General features: G+C 39.1%; 1 protein-coding gene across 2 annotated transcripts in view; it reads right to left on the bottom strand.

The window, feature by feature from the left end:
* The window catches only part of SLC39A12 (solute carrier family 39 member 12), an 83,977-nt gene that overhangs the window by 18,884 nt on the left and 50,962 nt on the right, over window positions 1-14,131 (bottom strand). For both annotated transcript variants that reach the window (XM_005687983.3, XM_013968564.2), the window contains 2 exons: window positions 9,916-10,074; window positions 7,995-8,182 (listed from right to left, as the gene is read on the bottom strand). In XM_005687983.3, the coding sequence (XP_005688040.1) occupies window positions 7,995-8,182; window positions 9,916-10,074 (347 nt within the window). The remainder of the gene's footprint in view (window positions 1-7,994; window positions 8,183-9,915; window positions 10,075-14,131) is intronic.

Raw genomic sequence — 14,131 nt, 5'->3', positions numbered from 1 at the left:
TGGTCCCCTTCCTCCAGCCTCAAATTTAGCAACCTCAAATCTCTCTGAATCTTCTTTCATCACATCTCTTTGACCACAACTGGGGAAGGATTTCCACCTTTAAGAACTGGTGGTTAGATTTGGCCCACCCAGATAATCCAGGGTAATAATCCAGAGAAAATGTTAGGTATGTTTTTTTTTTTAACTGTAAACCTTATTTTTTAAAAGCAAGATAGTTAACCTATGTCTAACATTGGAATATTTAGGAAATCAATCCTCAATACTTATTGAAAGGACTGAAGATGAAGTTGAAGCTCCAATATTTTGGCCACCTGATGAGAAGAGCTGATTCATTAGAAAAGACCTTGATGCTGGGAAAGATTGAAGGCAGAAGGAGACGAGGACAACAGAGGATGAAATGGTTGGATGGCATCACCGACTCAATGGACATGAGTTTGACCAAGCTCCCAGAGATGGTGAAAGACAGGGAAGCCTGGTGTGCTGCAGTTTATGGGGTCACAAAGAGTCGGACACAACTGAGCAACTAAACAACAGCAACCCTGGCTAATTTGAATTAGTCTAACAACCTCAGATAGCGCAGATGATACCACTCTAATGGTAGAAAATGAAGAGGAACTCAAGAACCTCTTGATAAGGGTGAAAGAGGACAGTCAAAAAGCTGACTTGAAACTTAAACATTCAGAAAATTAAGATCATGGCATTCGGTCCCATCATTTCATGGCAAATGGGAGGGGGAAAAGTGGAAACAGTGACATATTTAATTTTCTTGGGTTCCAAAATCACTGAGGACAGTAAATAAAACCATGAAATTAGAAAGTGCTTGCTCCTTAGAAGGAAAGCTATAACAAACCTAGGCAGCATATTAAAAAGCAGAGATGTCACTTAGCCAACAAAAGTCTGTGTAGTCAAAGCTATGGTATTTTTAGTAGTCAAGAATGGATGTGAGAGTTGGACCATAAAGAAGGCTAAGTGCTGAAAAATTGATGCTTTCAAGTTGTGGTTCTGAAGAAGACTCTTAAGAGTCCCTCGGACTACAAGGAGATCAAACCAGTCAATCCTAAAGGAAATAAACCCTGAATATTTGTTGGAAGGACTGATGCTTAAGCTCTAATACTTTGGCCACCTGTTGCAAACAGCCAACTCATTAGAAAAGACTCTGATGTTGGGAAAGATTGAAAGCAGAAGGAGAAGGGGATGAGATGGTTATATAGCATCACTAACTCAATGGACATGAACTTGAGCAAATTCTGGGATATGGTGGAGGACAGAGGAGTCTGGCATGCTGCAGTCCATGGGGTCACTAAGAGTTGGATATGACTTAGTGATTCAACAACACAACAAAAGATTTGGCTATGAATTAGTAATTACAATTGTCAGGAATTTTATTTTTAAATTTTAAGAAGCTAAAATTTTCTGAAAATTACATTTTTTGGTGTAGTATCTACACATTATAAGCCAAATAACATCAAGTCTGTTTTGAATCCTTGTACATGTTTTTCTGTAGTTATAACTATTGTATCATTTTCATCATCATGGTTATTAATGTGTAAAATGGAAATGAGCACTTATGCACCATCTTTATGAGAAACTCTGGGCAATCTCCCCATCTCCAGGTTCAAACCTTACTCACACCTGCATAGTCTCTTCTGACATGTGAGATGACATATTCACAAGCTTCCAAGATTAGGACATGTATATCTTTGGGCAGCCACTATAACTATAAAGAACAAATCTCAGGAAACCTTTGTAGCAAAGATGGGAGTATGAAAAAGACAGCAAATCAATAGATCTGGTTATAAATAAGATTTAGAGAAATTAGATAAACAAGATATATGGATGCTAACATATTAATCACAGACATTGCTGATTATATCAGACATTTCTCTGTTATGTCACTTCAAATACTCTATCAAAGCCCCACCCCTTACTTTCCATATTCTATGCAGATAGTAAACAGGAAAGCAGATGTGACTATATTTACATCAGGCAAAGGAGACTACAAGACAAGGAATTTACTAAACATAAAGAGGAATCACGGAGAAGGCCATGGCAACCCACTCTAGTACTCTTGCCTGGAAAATCCCATGGATGGAGGAGCCTGGTAGGCTGCAGTCCATGGGGTCGCGAAGAGTTGGACACAACTGAGCGACTTCACTTTCACTTTTCACTTTCATGCATTGGAGAAGGAAATGGCAACCCACTCCAGTATTCTTGCCTGGAGAATCCCAGGGACCGGGGAGCCTGGTGGGCTGCCATCTATGGGGTCACACAGAGTCGGACACGACTGAAGTGACTTAGCAACAGCAGCAGCAGCAGCAGCAAAGAGGAATCATTCATCATGATAAAAGTATCAGTTCAATCATGAAGACATAACAGCCCTATATATGGATGCGTCTAGTAACAGAGCTTCAAGTGCGTGAAACACAATTGATAGAACTAAGAAATAAGTAAACCCATAAATATTGGCCTGTATTCTAACTCCTTGCATAAAACAGAACTATTGGAGAAAAAATTAATACAGAATTTGAGAATATGAATAATATCAACCAGCCTGACTTAACCGGTATTCACAGAAACCCACACCCGAGAGCAGCTGCACTCATGTACTTTTCAAGTGCATATGAGACCATTTACCAGGTTAGACCATACTCTGGGCCATAAAGCAAGTTTCAAAACATTTCAAAGGGCTAAAGTAATACAAAGTATATTTTCTGACTAAGCAAGTATTAAAATAAATTTAACTATAAGACTTTTTTTTAATTACAAATATTGAGAAATGAGACAACATACTTCCATATAACACATGGGTCAAATAAGAAAAATTATGAGATGTTTATAATGTTTAAAAACACTTCAAAATGATCTGCACTGGAAACAGAACATATGAAAATACACAAGAGAGGATCTCCCCCGTGGAACAGTGACTAAGACTCCATGTTCCCAATGAAGTTGATCCCTAGTCAGGGAACTAGAGCCACAGGCTGCAACTAAAGATCCCACATGCCACAACTAAGACCTGGTGAAGTCAAATAAATAAATATTAGAAATTAAATAAAGTAAAGTACATGAGATTCAGCAAAGCAGTGCCTAGAGGGAAATTTACAGCTTTCAATGCTTACTCTAGAAAAGAAGAAACGATTTAAAATCAATGATACATCACTCCACCTCGTAAAGCCAGAAATTGATCAGAAAATTAAATGCAAAGTGAGGAGAAGGAAGAAATAAGAGCAGAAACAATAGGGAAAATCATGGAACGATGGTATATAATCACTGTCAGCTTTTCTGTTTGTAGAATTTGTGCTTCCTGTTCCTGAAAACTCTAGCACCATCAGATAACAGAGATCCTTATTCTTGAAGAGAATACACCAGGGAACACTTCCACTGAACTTGAAGTTATGACTACCATGTGGTCACTTGAGCACCTCACGCTGACTGATCAACTAAGAGAGAAAAAGTTACTGTGCTGGTGGGAGCAATTGTCAATGGTCACCATGTGGAGTCAGGGGGCCTGCTACACAATGGAGGCAGCAAGGACTGTATCCAGAGACCTGAGAATTTCTTGGAGCCTCTCTTGTGCTTCCATACCTGGTGACAATGGTGAACAGGCAACCACAGGAAATGTGGCCTGACGGAAACAAAGCAGATCCCTATAGGGAAGACCTGGCTGTCCCTACCAGGAAAGAAATCCGAATCAGCTGAAGAGCTGCCTGAAGGTGGCAAGAATCAAGACCAGGTGCTATAAGAACAGAGACCACGAATATCAAATATTGCCTCAGGACTTCCCTGCTGGTCCAGTGGTTGAGACCCCACGCTTTCAATGCAGGGGACGTGGGTTCAACCCCTGATTAGGGAAATAGCATCTCACACGTAGCATGTTGTCATTTAGTTGCTAAATCGTGTCTGACTCTTTGGGATCCCATGGACTGTAGCCCAACAGGCTCCTCTGTCCATGGGATTTCCTAGGCAAGAATACTGGAGTGGGTTGCTATTTCCTTCTCCAGGGGATCTTCCTGACCCTGGGATAGAACCCTTGACTCCTGCATTGGCAGGCAGATTCTTTACCTCACCGCTGAGCCAATAAGGAAGCCCCCATATACCATGTGGCACAGCCTAAAAATAAAATAAATAAATGAAATAATTTTTAAAAAAGAAAAAAAGTTAAAACAAAACAAAACAAAACTTCCTCAAGACCAGTAGGGTTTAGAGATTGCTTCCACTGACTATCTTGCGTTAACTCTTTGTGGAGTTTTTGACTGGCTACCACCATGCAGGGGCTTTGGTGTAGATGGAACTTTAAAGTCAAGGAGACCAAAACATATTTGAGGGGCAGATAGGGTCAACTGCTAATGGCCAGCACATGTGTGCTATTTCATATTCTTTCAGCCCATCTCTCAGCCCAGCTACTGCTGCAGAGACCAGTTCCAAGAGGGCATTAACTATCCTGCACTGAGCCTTGCTTCAGGTCCATGCTACATTCTTCCTTCTGTTGCCATCCATGTGATGGCATGGAACTGCGAGTGAACGCCCTTGGCACTCGGGCATCCATAACCTGAAGTGTGTGTGGAGGGGTTACTTAAGGGACAGATGAACGACAGGGACAGAAGCACCCTCAGAAGGTCTTGTGTGGAGGATGCTGTGTGGCAGTGTTGAACTTAATAAAAACCTATTGTCTTATCCTTCTCTGTTTCACTCCACCTGTTCTTCCCTCCTGCTTCCTGAGATCACCTCCCAAGTGAATGACTTCACAGAGGCCTTTGTCTTAGACTCTGCTTGGGGAAACCCACATGGATCTTTCTAACAGAGAATGAATTTCCTCTGGCCACCCAGAGCTGCATTCATTCTTAATTTCCTTTAGAAACCATTCAGTGTCACTGGGAGTTGGTGTGCTTGGATAAGGCAACACCACTTTGGAGAATTTTAGGCTGGCTGACTGCCCTGGTGAAGACTTTCTGCTTTGTTGGCATCACTGCCAACAAATGGCCCAATTTTTTTGAGTTCTTTTCTTTTTAGGAGTTTGAAATAACACAGCTGATTACTTTGAAACAAACAAGCAAGGCAAAAATATAGCTAATCTTTTCACATTAACCCTGCTCAGAAGGTGCCTGGTACATTTCCAAGGTTTGGTAAATAGCCAGGGTATGAAAGTATTCCTCCTTACCCTTTAGTTACTGTCATTTATTTTCTTTGCTGTTGTACAGTCTTGAAACCTTGTTTTCTTCCCTTGAAATGACAAGAGTATTTTCTTTGGCACAGCCCCAGAGTACAACAACAGTTAAACTTGCCGCTATGTGAAAGGGCTGTATTTGTTTAGAAGTTACTCAAAAGGCCGTGAGAGCAGGTGACCTGGATTATAGGAAATAGCCCCAGGAAACCCAGAGTATTTTCTTTCCTGTCTTTTTGCCAGGATGCTAGTTTTTCTTTGGCGAATAGTAATTTTCAATAAGGTCAGGATTTCTTCTAGTTGGAATTTCATAGGATGTCAACCACACTGTTTTCTTACAAGCAATTCTTTATCCTTACAAGACTGGGAGGAGAAACTTTGAGGGGAAAAGGATGTATTTAGCTTAGGGCTCAAGTAGTTCCTGATAATCTTCTCAAGTCAATTTTGGGAGACAAAGAGAAAAGATTGACTTCATACATACACATCCATCATACTTGAAGAGAGATCCAGACCACATTAAGATATAAAATCAACTTCAAGTAATATAGAAACTGCCCGTTGATGAACTCAAGAAGAGGAAAGAAATTAGAAATACAAAGCTGAAAATCAGGAGGCTTGAAAATGAACTTAAGATGGATCTGCAGACATTTTAAACAGAAAGCAGCTGACAACATTCAGTGATTAGTGGCCATGTGTTTTCTAAGTCACACAAGGCTAGACATCCAGATTCCTCGAACTGGGAAAAGTGTACGATTTGGTAACATTGATTGCAGGTTGGGGATTGGGGTTCAGAAAAGATGGATAGAATCTGCTATAGTACTTTTGACTATCTTCACTGTACGAGTAGGAAATTTCCTGAGTATCACAGATAATACATAGGAACATTCCCAAACATGGAAGTACATTTCGGTGTTTACCTCACTTTTTGAATCTCATAAAAATTGAGAAAAAATATCAGAGTCAGAGCATTTAAGTGGTTTGTTTGTTTGTGAGAAATAGCTGTTTCCTGCCATATCAGTAAACAAAGGATGTCACGCCTTCATCAGTGATTGCCGCCCTCCAGCGTGAGCTGCTGAGCCCTGAGAGAACTCAGGAAGGAAAGAATATCTGTATCTAGCCGCCGTCAGACTGCAGCCACTCCCTACAGTGAGCCTGGAGGAAACTCAGAGTGTGAAAACACAGGATACTGGCTCCAGATAGCTGAGGTGCCTATCAAAGGAATGATTTCATTGAGCCCAGATTCTTTCATCTTCCCATGCACAGAAAAATGCTGATTCTTTTTGAAAGGAGGAACACTTTCCTTTATGAAAGGAGGAATATTTCCATACCCTTAACTTGAGAAATCTGGTTTCAATTTACAAAAATCTTTGGATGTTCAGACTACCTGCCCTTTGTTGCAAAACTTCTCTATGAGCTGACCCCTCCCACCACCTCCTTGGAGCAGCTCTCTTAGGCTTACTTGAGATGCTGTCTCCCAGGCTTGACGTCCTAAAAATTCCCACTGATTAAAACATAACTCTCAGCTTTCAGGTTGTGAATATTTTTTAAGTCCACATTTATTTTGGCCATGCCATGGGGCATGCAGAATACAGGATCTTAGTTCCCCAACCAGAGGTCAAACCCAACCCCCACCCTCCGCCCCTGCCCTGCAGGGAAGCATGAAGTCCTACCGCTGGACCACCAGGGAAGTCCCTACAGTGGGGCTGAAGATGGTAGTTTATGTTGATGAGTCCCTTCTTGAATTCTGCTTACAGAATGCACTGTTCTGGTCATATCAGTCCAGTTTCTGCCTTCCAGATTGTTATTCTTTATGAAATATTCTCTTACTTCCAGGACAGTTGTTGGATTCACTAGTCAACCCCAATGGTCCTATTCCAAATATGACCTTCAAGATTGTTTATTTTACTTTTCAGCTCCAGGATATATTTTATCACTTATTTTATATTTGATCAGATTGGCTTTCTATTGATTTTAAGCCTTAAATATTTCTTTTGTTAGTTTATGCCATTTTTACTTGCCTTATTCTCACCCACGAGACAGGATAATCATTATGACTCTCACCTTAAGACATGTAAGTTGTAAGCAAGTCTGATAGAAAGTGACCTTAAAAAACAGCTTTATCTTGCAGAGATTAGAATTTTAGAGGCAAGAATGTGAAATTTCCCAGGTTCAGTTCCTTCATAGGATTATAGAGGATGAAAAATGATTATTGAATTAATCATTGGTGTCACCAAGAACGTCTTCAGGAAAAATGTATTGCAAATTTAGAGACGCAATACATAATCATTTTTCTCATTTCACCAGCATGATAATGCTTTGGCAATTAAAACTTAAATCATTTTTTAAAAACTAGGGTTGTTTCCTTAAGCCAAAGAGTTCTTTAACTTAATGACAAAGCTGAAATATTGGGTTGGCCAAGATGTTGGTACGGGAAAACCCAAACAAACTTTTTTTAGCCAATGCAATATTTGCTAATGTATAAACAAAATGGCTGGCTATTTAAAAAAACTTTTTGTTCTTCAGTTGGAAGTTTAGGCATCTTCTACAGATGCAAAGCTGGAGTAGAATGAACTGATGATGCCTTTTGAAGAATTGAAAGGTTTCATTCATTCCACTTAAACTGGCTTAAAGAATGTCAGTATTTTCTGAATCTGAAATTCTATGTCTTCTGCCTGCTTCCTTTTTTTGGATTACGCAGAATACTTCTTTAGTCTTTTATGTTGTTACCTGTGGTCTTCTTCTCTTTTAACCCTTGATCCTTCCATTTTGTCTTTTTCTCTGTTTTACATTTTTAGTGTTTGGAAAAGCAAAACAGAAAAACCACAAAGCTTACCATTTCCACCAAGGATAAATATAAGAACATCCCGGCCGTAACTGTTAAGATCCAGTTTTGAATACATGGATCCGTTGATACTGAGAGGCCAATATACAGTCCTATGAAGGCAGTTAAAGCACTTATAAAATTCATCAGGATGGCAATCTTAACAGGAAGTCCAGAGCTTAGGAGCACAGCAAAGTCTCCTGAAATTTAAGAGAAAAGAAAACAGAATTATCATTTAACTGATGATGCCTTTGTTTGAGTCCTGTGCTATTTTATTATGAAATCTGTTTTAAATTTCAGCAATTGGGGTTGATTTTATAAGCAAAATTGAATGGTTGGTTAAAAAACACTTTCCTATATTCCTTAGGAATTTATAGCCCAACTCTTTATACTTAAGGAAGCTACGTTTCAAAAGTTCCATTCCTTTTACTGTTCCAGGAGGTGGTATATACAGAGAGAAGTGTGACATACTCTTTACTTCCTAATGTCCTATGACATTTTCAGCTTAGACAAATGCAAAATAAAGGACTTGCTGCCCTGGGATTTCTAAATCTTTTTAGCTGGAAACTTGCCAGGCAAAATCCCAAGGTAGTAAACATTATGTGGGTCTTTCTTTTTCTTTTAACATATGCAGGAGCTTCTGTGGGGAAGGAGAAAATGATGACTTAATAGGAGATTTTTAAATTATTGCAAAAATTGGTTGGGAAAACACATTTTTCCTTTAGAAAATGTTTTACTGGCTCAGTGACTAGAGAAAAATGACCACACTTTTCCTCCAAAAGAAGAATGATCTTTTAATCTGAGAGGCTCTATTTCTTAGTTTCAGGGAATTAAGAAGAGGATGAAATTCAATAAAGACACATAATGAATAAGAATATTAAAAAGAATGTATATATATGTATAACTGAGTCACGGTGCTGTACAGCGGAAATGAACACAATATTATAAATCAACTGTACTTCAATAATTAAAAAAAAATTAGGCAGCCCGGGGACTCAGTTTTCCTAGTTCTATTACATAATTAACCTTATGAACAGATCTTAAGACATCCTTGTTGGCCTATCACAGACTGTCACCCACCACAGTAGTCAAAACAAGATCAAACATGGCTCCCAGACCAAAAGTTTTGATGGATTCAGGGAGGGCCTTGGATAAACTCCTTAGAGAGGAATAGTCAGTGATGATCAGTGATAGGACTTTGGGCAACAGACACAGAACCCAAGAGGTCAAGGGTGGCCCAAGTGGACAATATAAACGTGAAAGTGAGATGAGAAAGTGACTACTGAGAAGAGCCCTCTCTCAAGGGCACAAGTGTGTCTGGAACCAGCCTCTCCTCTTTCTGGACCTGTTTCAGAAATGTCTACTCCATCTCTTCTTGGTTCCTGAGAGGCAGGATTTTAATTACACGGGTTATTAAGATTATCCAGAAAGAGACTCTTTTGTGCATCTGCTACCACATGCCTGTCATTTCAATGTTACGCTTGGCTTTAGACATTTTGTATAAATCAGGTTGATGAAACCATGGTTTGGCTTTAATTTAAATGTTATTTTATCTCATTGGCCTGTTTGCTAACATAATGGATCCAATTCCCCTCTTAATGTTTTCCCCACATTTCATATGCAAATTTGGAAGGTTTTGCTGATATTCTTCAAAAGGAGGTTTCTCTGAAAGTCTCTCTGCTGTAGAGAATTCTCCAGAATCCAAAAAGAGTCACTTCTGGCTCCAAGAAATATAAAGGATCCTAATTGAATTCTATCTCGAGGTACAGGAATTTTCTTCCTTCTTCTCTGCTTTTGATGGTTTAAATAAATTATGAATGGAAAGTATTCATCTTTCAATTAAGTGTTGGAAAAAGAAGGCTAGTAAATCATGGCAAGAAATATGTTAGGATTTTCTCAACGAGGAGGAGGCAGTGATTCTTTTCTGACTTACCCATTTCATGGGGAATTTCATGACACAAGATAGCAATAGTCGTGGTCATTCCCGCCTCGGATGAAGATGAGAAGGCTGCTCCTATTACTAGGCCATCTGCAAAATTATGCAGGCTGTCCCCAACCAGAATCATTATTGCTAGCAAGCTAATGGTTTTGCCTAAAGAACAAAATAAAGGTGTGAGAAGTATTAACAGAGCACAACACAGTTCATGGAATCCTTCAATTACAACCAATATTCCCTTTCATCCTTGACATTCTTAAATCGCATCAGATTAAGTAACTCTACTTTGTTTCAGCTTTCAAAATAAGTCAGGACTAGAGATGCAATATGGCACTCTGGCAGATATGGTTGCTGCTTTTCTAATGGGTTCAAGTAATTAGGAAATAAACTATATTTGCTTTTCTAGCCTTCTACTCAGGTGTGCCAAAAGAAGAAAATAAAAATAATACAGCTATAACTTTCCAAAATATGTTCAATGACCTTTCCACATAAATCTTTTGTAAAGCATTTTTAAATTTTTAAGACCTTCTGGGCAGAATGTCGTTAAAATAGAGTCTATTTTCCAAAACTGGCCCCTGAATCAGACTGTTCCTTGTGTCAATCTGCTGGAGTCAACTGTCAACCTCCTGCCCCTCTGTGATCATCCCCCTTTCTGGTTGGTGCTAAGAACTGCCCCTTCACTGTCCCCCACTGCCCCTTCACTCCCTAAATGTGACTATGATAGAACCGCTGCCAACACTTGCGATTCCAAAGTTAGCTTTGGAAAAATTACTAAATGTTTTGTCTTTCAGAAAAATAATTCAGCACTAGATCACTCCAGTACTCTTGCCTGGAAAATCCCATGGACGGAGGAACCTGGTAGGCTGCAGTCCATGGGGTCACTAAGAGTCGGACACGACTGAGCGACTTCACTTTCACTTTTCACTTTCATGCATTGAAGAAGGAAATGGCAACCCACTCCAGTGTTCTTGCTTGGAGAATCCAGGGGACAGGGGAGCCTGGTCAGCTGCCATCTATGGGGTTTCACAGAGTCGAACACGACTAACGCGACTTAGCAACAGCAGCAGCAGACCAACTAGATGTCCAATAAAGTAGAGAGAAGTTGTCTCCTTGGGATTCTATTATATTGTATACATGATCTGATTAAGGAGACAACCAAAGAAATAAACTGGACCATAATGGATTTAATTAATGAAATAATTAGATTAATTGCACTCAAGCTTTTAACAGACAGAATTTCTGCTTTCAAAAACCTGAAATTGTATATTAGTATTTGGGGTGGAAGCATTAACAAGTACAAAAGTACTTCAGGGATAAACACATATCATGATAGTGAACTATCTAGGTATACCACTTGATAAGAAAAGTCATTAAAATCAATTGCTGTAGTCTAAAAATTAATTAGCCAGTTGATATAAATTGTGTGGCAGGTTTGAGGAGTTGCTATTGTTACTATCAGAACCACACACAATATTCTAACAATTGGACACCCATAAAAATAGGAAGAGATCATCTCATTTCTGTTATTGGATCTGAGGTGGTGGAGGGACTATATTATAATATGATTTGTTATTTTATTGGGGGAATATGATGTAACATTTCATAACCCACACTGTGAAAAAAGGAACTTCAGTAAACAGCATACTAGCCCAGACTATTGGCCAGGAGGTACGTGCACTGACTGTGCTGTAAAGACATCCCAAGTATTTCACTTCTCAAAATCATTCTTTATTTAGAATCATCTCTGTGAGACTCAGTTGTGAGACTCAGTTCTATCATTCTTGTGGTTTCATAATCCATTTTATTCCTTAGTAAAAACGAGAAGACTTTAGGCGAAGGTCAGAAAAATACAGAATAAATATCAAATTATTGAATTAGAGTTCTTATTGGCATTGCCAGGAAGCTCTCTGAACTTAATAATGCAAACAGGTCACTTGAGTTGTTCCTGCCAATATTCAGAAGTAACGCTCTTCTATGTGGAGGCGGGGGGCGGGGGGAGCAATTGAAAGTAGTGCATTTGACAATGTTGTAGCAAACAAATAAATTATGGTTCCCAATTTCTGTGCGTATGCCTACATGCAGTTTAGATATTAATAGCATATATTCAGATGGAAAATCTTTACCCAATTTATTCTCTGCCAAGAAACAGTCCAACCTATTTTTGTAGCCTATTATTTTATGATCACTGATATGGGGTTATAAATGACCATGTAACAAGCCACAGGCAAATATACATATTTGCATATAATCTATAAGGAACACAATGTGTATACTGGTTAAGGCAATCACAACATTATTCACTGGAAAATGAGACAAGCATGCACTGACAAATCAATGTACTCACTATAGAGCTATTGATAATATTCAATATTTTTCCTTTCCTTAGGAACCTGGCAGTCATTCTGAGTTCCACATTTCTGACTTATCAGAGGCTTTCCATGGTGACACATGGATTGGATATGGTATCATGTTGCTTTTTGTTTATTTAAATCAGACTGTGGATAGACCTTCACATCCTGAGCTCTACCAATGAGGTAATAAAAAACAAGGAATCAAATATTTGAAGTTAATTCAATATGTCCCTGGCAAAAATGGCGGTTGGGTAATCAAATTTGGATTCGTTCACTGTTCATTCTGTATGCCAAGCTTCATATCTGAAGTGGAAAGATATGAGGCCTACAAAACATTTGAATAAGACCATCATTATTCCCTGAGCTAGCAACCAGTCTCTGCTCCTAATTTGACTAGGTGTGGCCTTTCCTCTTCCTTTTTTCCAAAAACAAATACAAAGAAATGTCTCTAATATAACTTCTAAGTGCCAGGCATTCTAAAATTTCTCCTGGAACTAAAGATTCGGGAGTTAAAAATATCACTAGAAATGTCCTGAAAATAGAATTGGAATGACTATGTAGTTATATATTTTGAATCACAGAAAGAAATTACAGGATTTAAAACATCAAACACATTCCAAATAGTGATTGTTACCATCATGTTCATTGCTCTTAGCATTTAACTCCTCAAACACATTGCAAACTAGGGATAAAGACCATTCCTAATTCTATTCCCTGGTGCATACATGGAGAAGGCAATGGCAACCCACTCCAGTACTCTTGCCTGGAAAATCCCATGGGCGGAGGAGCCTGGTAGGCTGCAGTCCATGGGGTCGCTAGGAGTTGGACACGACTGAGCGACTTCACTTTCACTTTTCACTTTCACGCTTTGGAGAAGGAAATGGCAACCCACTCCAGTGTTCTTGCCTGGAGAACCCCAGGGACGGGGGAGCCTTGTCTCTGGGGTTGCAGAGTTGGATACGACTGAAGTGACTTAGCAGCAGCAGCAGCAGCATACATGGTGCCTAAAACACCCATTTCTGAATGGATGGATGAACGAATGAATGAATTTGAAAAAAATATAGGAATGCAGGCCTGAGAGAATGATCACAAGGAAATCGTTGGTGCATTAGCATTTCTTAGCTCCTCAATGCTGTAGTCCTGGTCAGCGACTTACCCTGTCTAACGAGGGGTCTTTTCATTTGTATAAAATGGATATTAATTATTACTTCAGTAAAGTGTAAGAGGATTAAATGAGATAATCCATGTTGTGTTTAGCACTGTGTCTGGCATATAAGGACTCAATACATAGCTCTCTTTCTTATTAGGTAACTTACTCTGGTAGAATGGGAGTAACTCACCATGACTACTTAACATTAAAATATTGAGAAGTATGTTTACAAAAGGGTAATATCAGAGAGAAAAATGGGGCAACTGATGAAAACCAACATGGATCTTTAAAAAAAAGAGTTTTAAGAATTATTCAGAAGCATGAGCAAATGGGAAACAAGTCCTATCCACAATTGGTAAATCAAATTCAGAAACAGGGGCATTCCTAGAAAGAAAAAGATTGGATGTAAATTATACAAACAAGTGAATTTTAGCATAAGTTGTGAATAATGAACTGGCACTGATTTGAACCTCACCATGCTAATAACGGTATCATAAAGGAGATAAGACATTTGTGATGAATTATCAGTAGACTGTGATAGAAGACAAGAAACCAATCATGATGCGGAACTTCATGGGAAGTGAAAGGCTCAAATCACCACATAAGCAGGATTTTAAAGGAGCCTTGATAACCACATAAGTATTTGTACTAATTTAAGTTTCCAGAGGGCTTCCTAGGTGGCGCTAGTGGTAAAGAACCCATGTGCCAATGC

The sequence above is a fragment of the Capra hircus genome, chromosome 13 (genome assembly GCF_001704415.2).
Source record: "Capra hircus breed San Clemente chromosome 13, ASM170441v1, whole genome shotgun sequence".
Taxonomy (NCBI): domain Eukaryota; kingdom Metazoa; phylum Chordata; class Mammalia; order Artiodactyla; family Bovidae; genus Capra; species Capra hircus.
The sequence above is the reverse complement of the archived record's forward strand: the minus strand, read 5'-3'. Positions and strand labels throughout refer to the sequence as shown.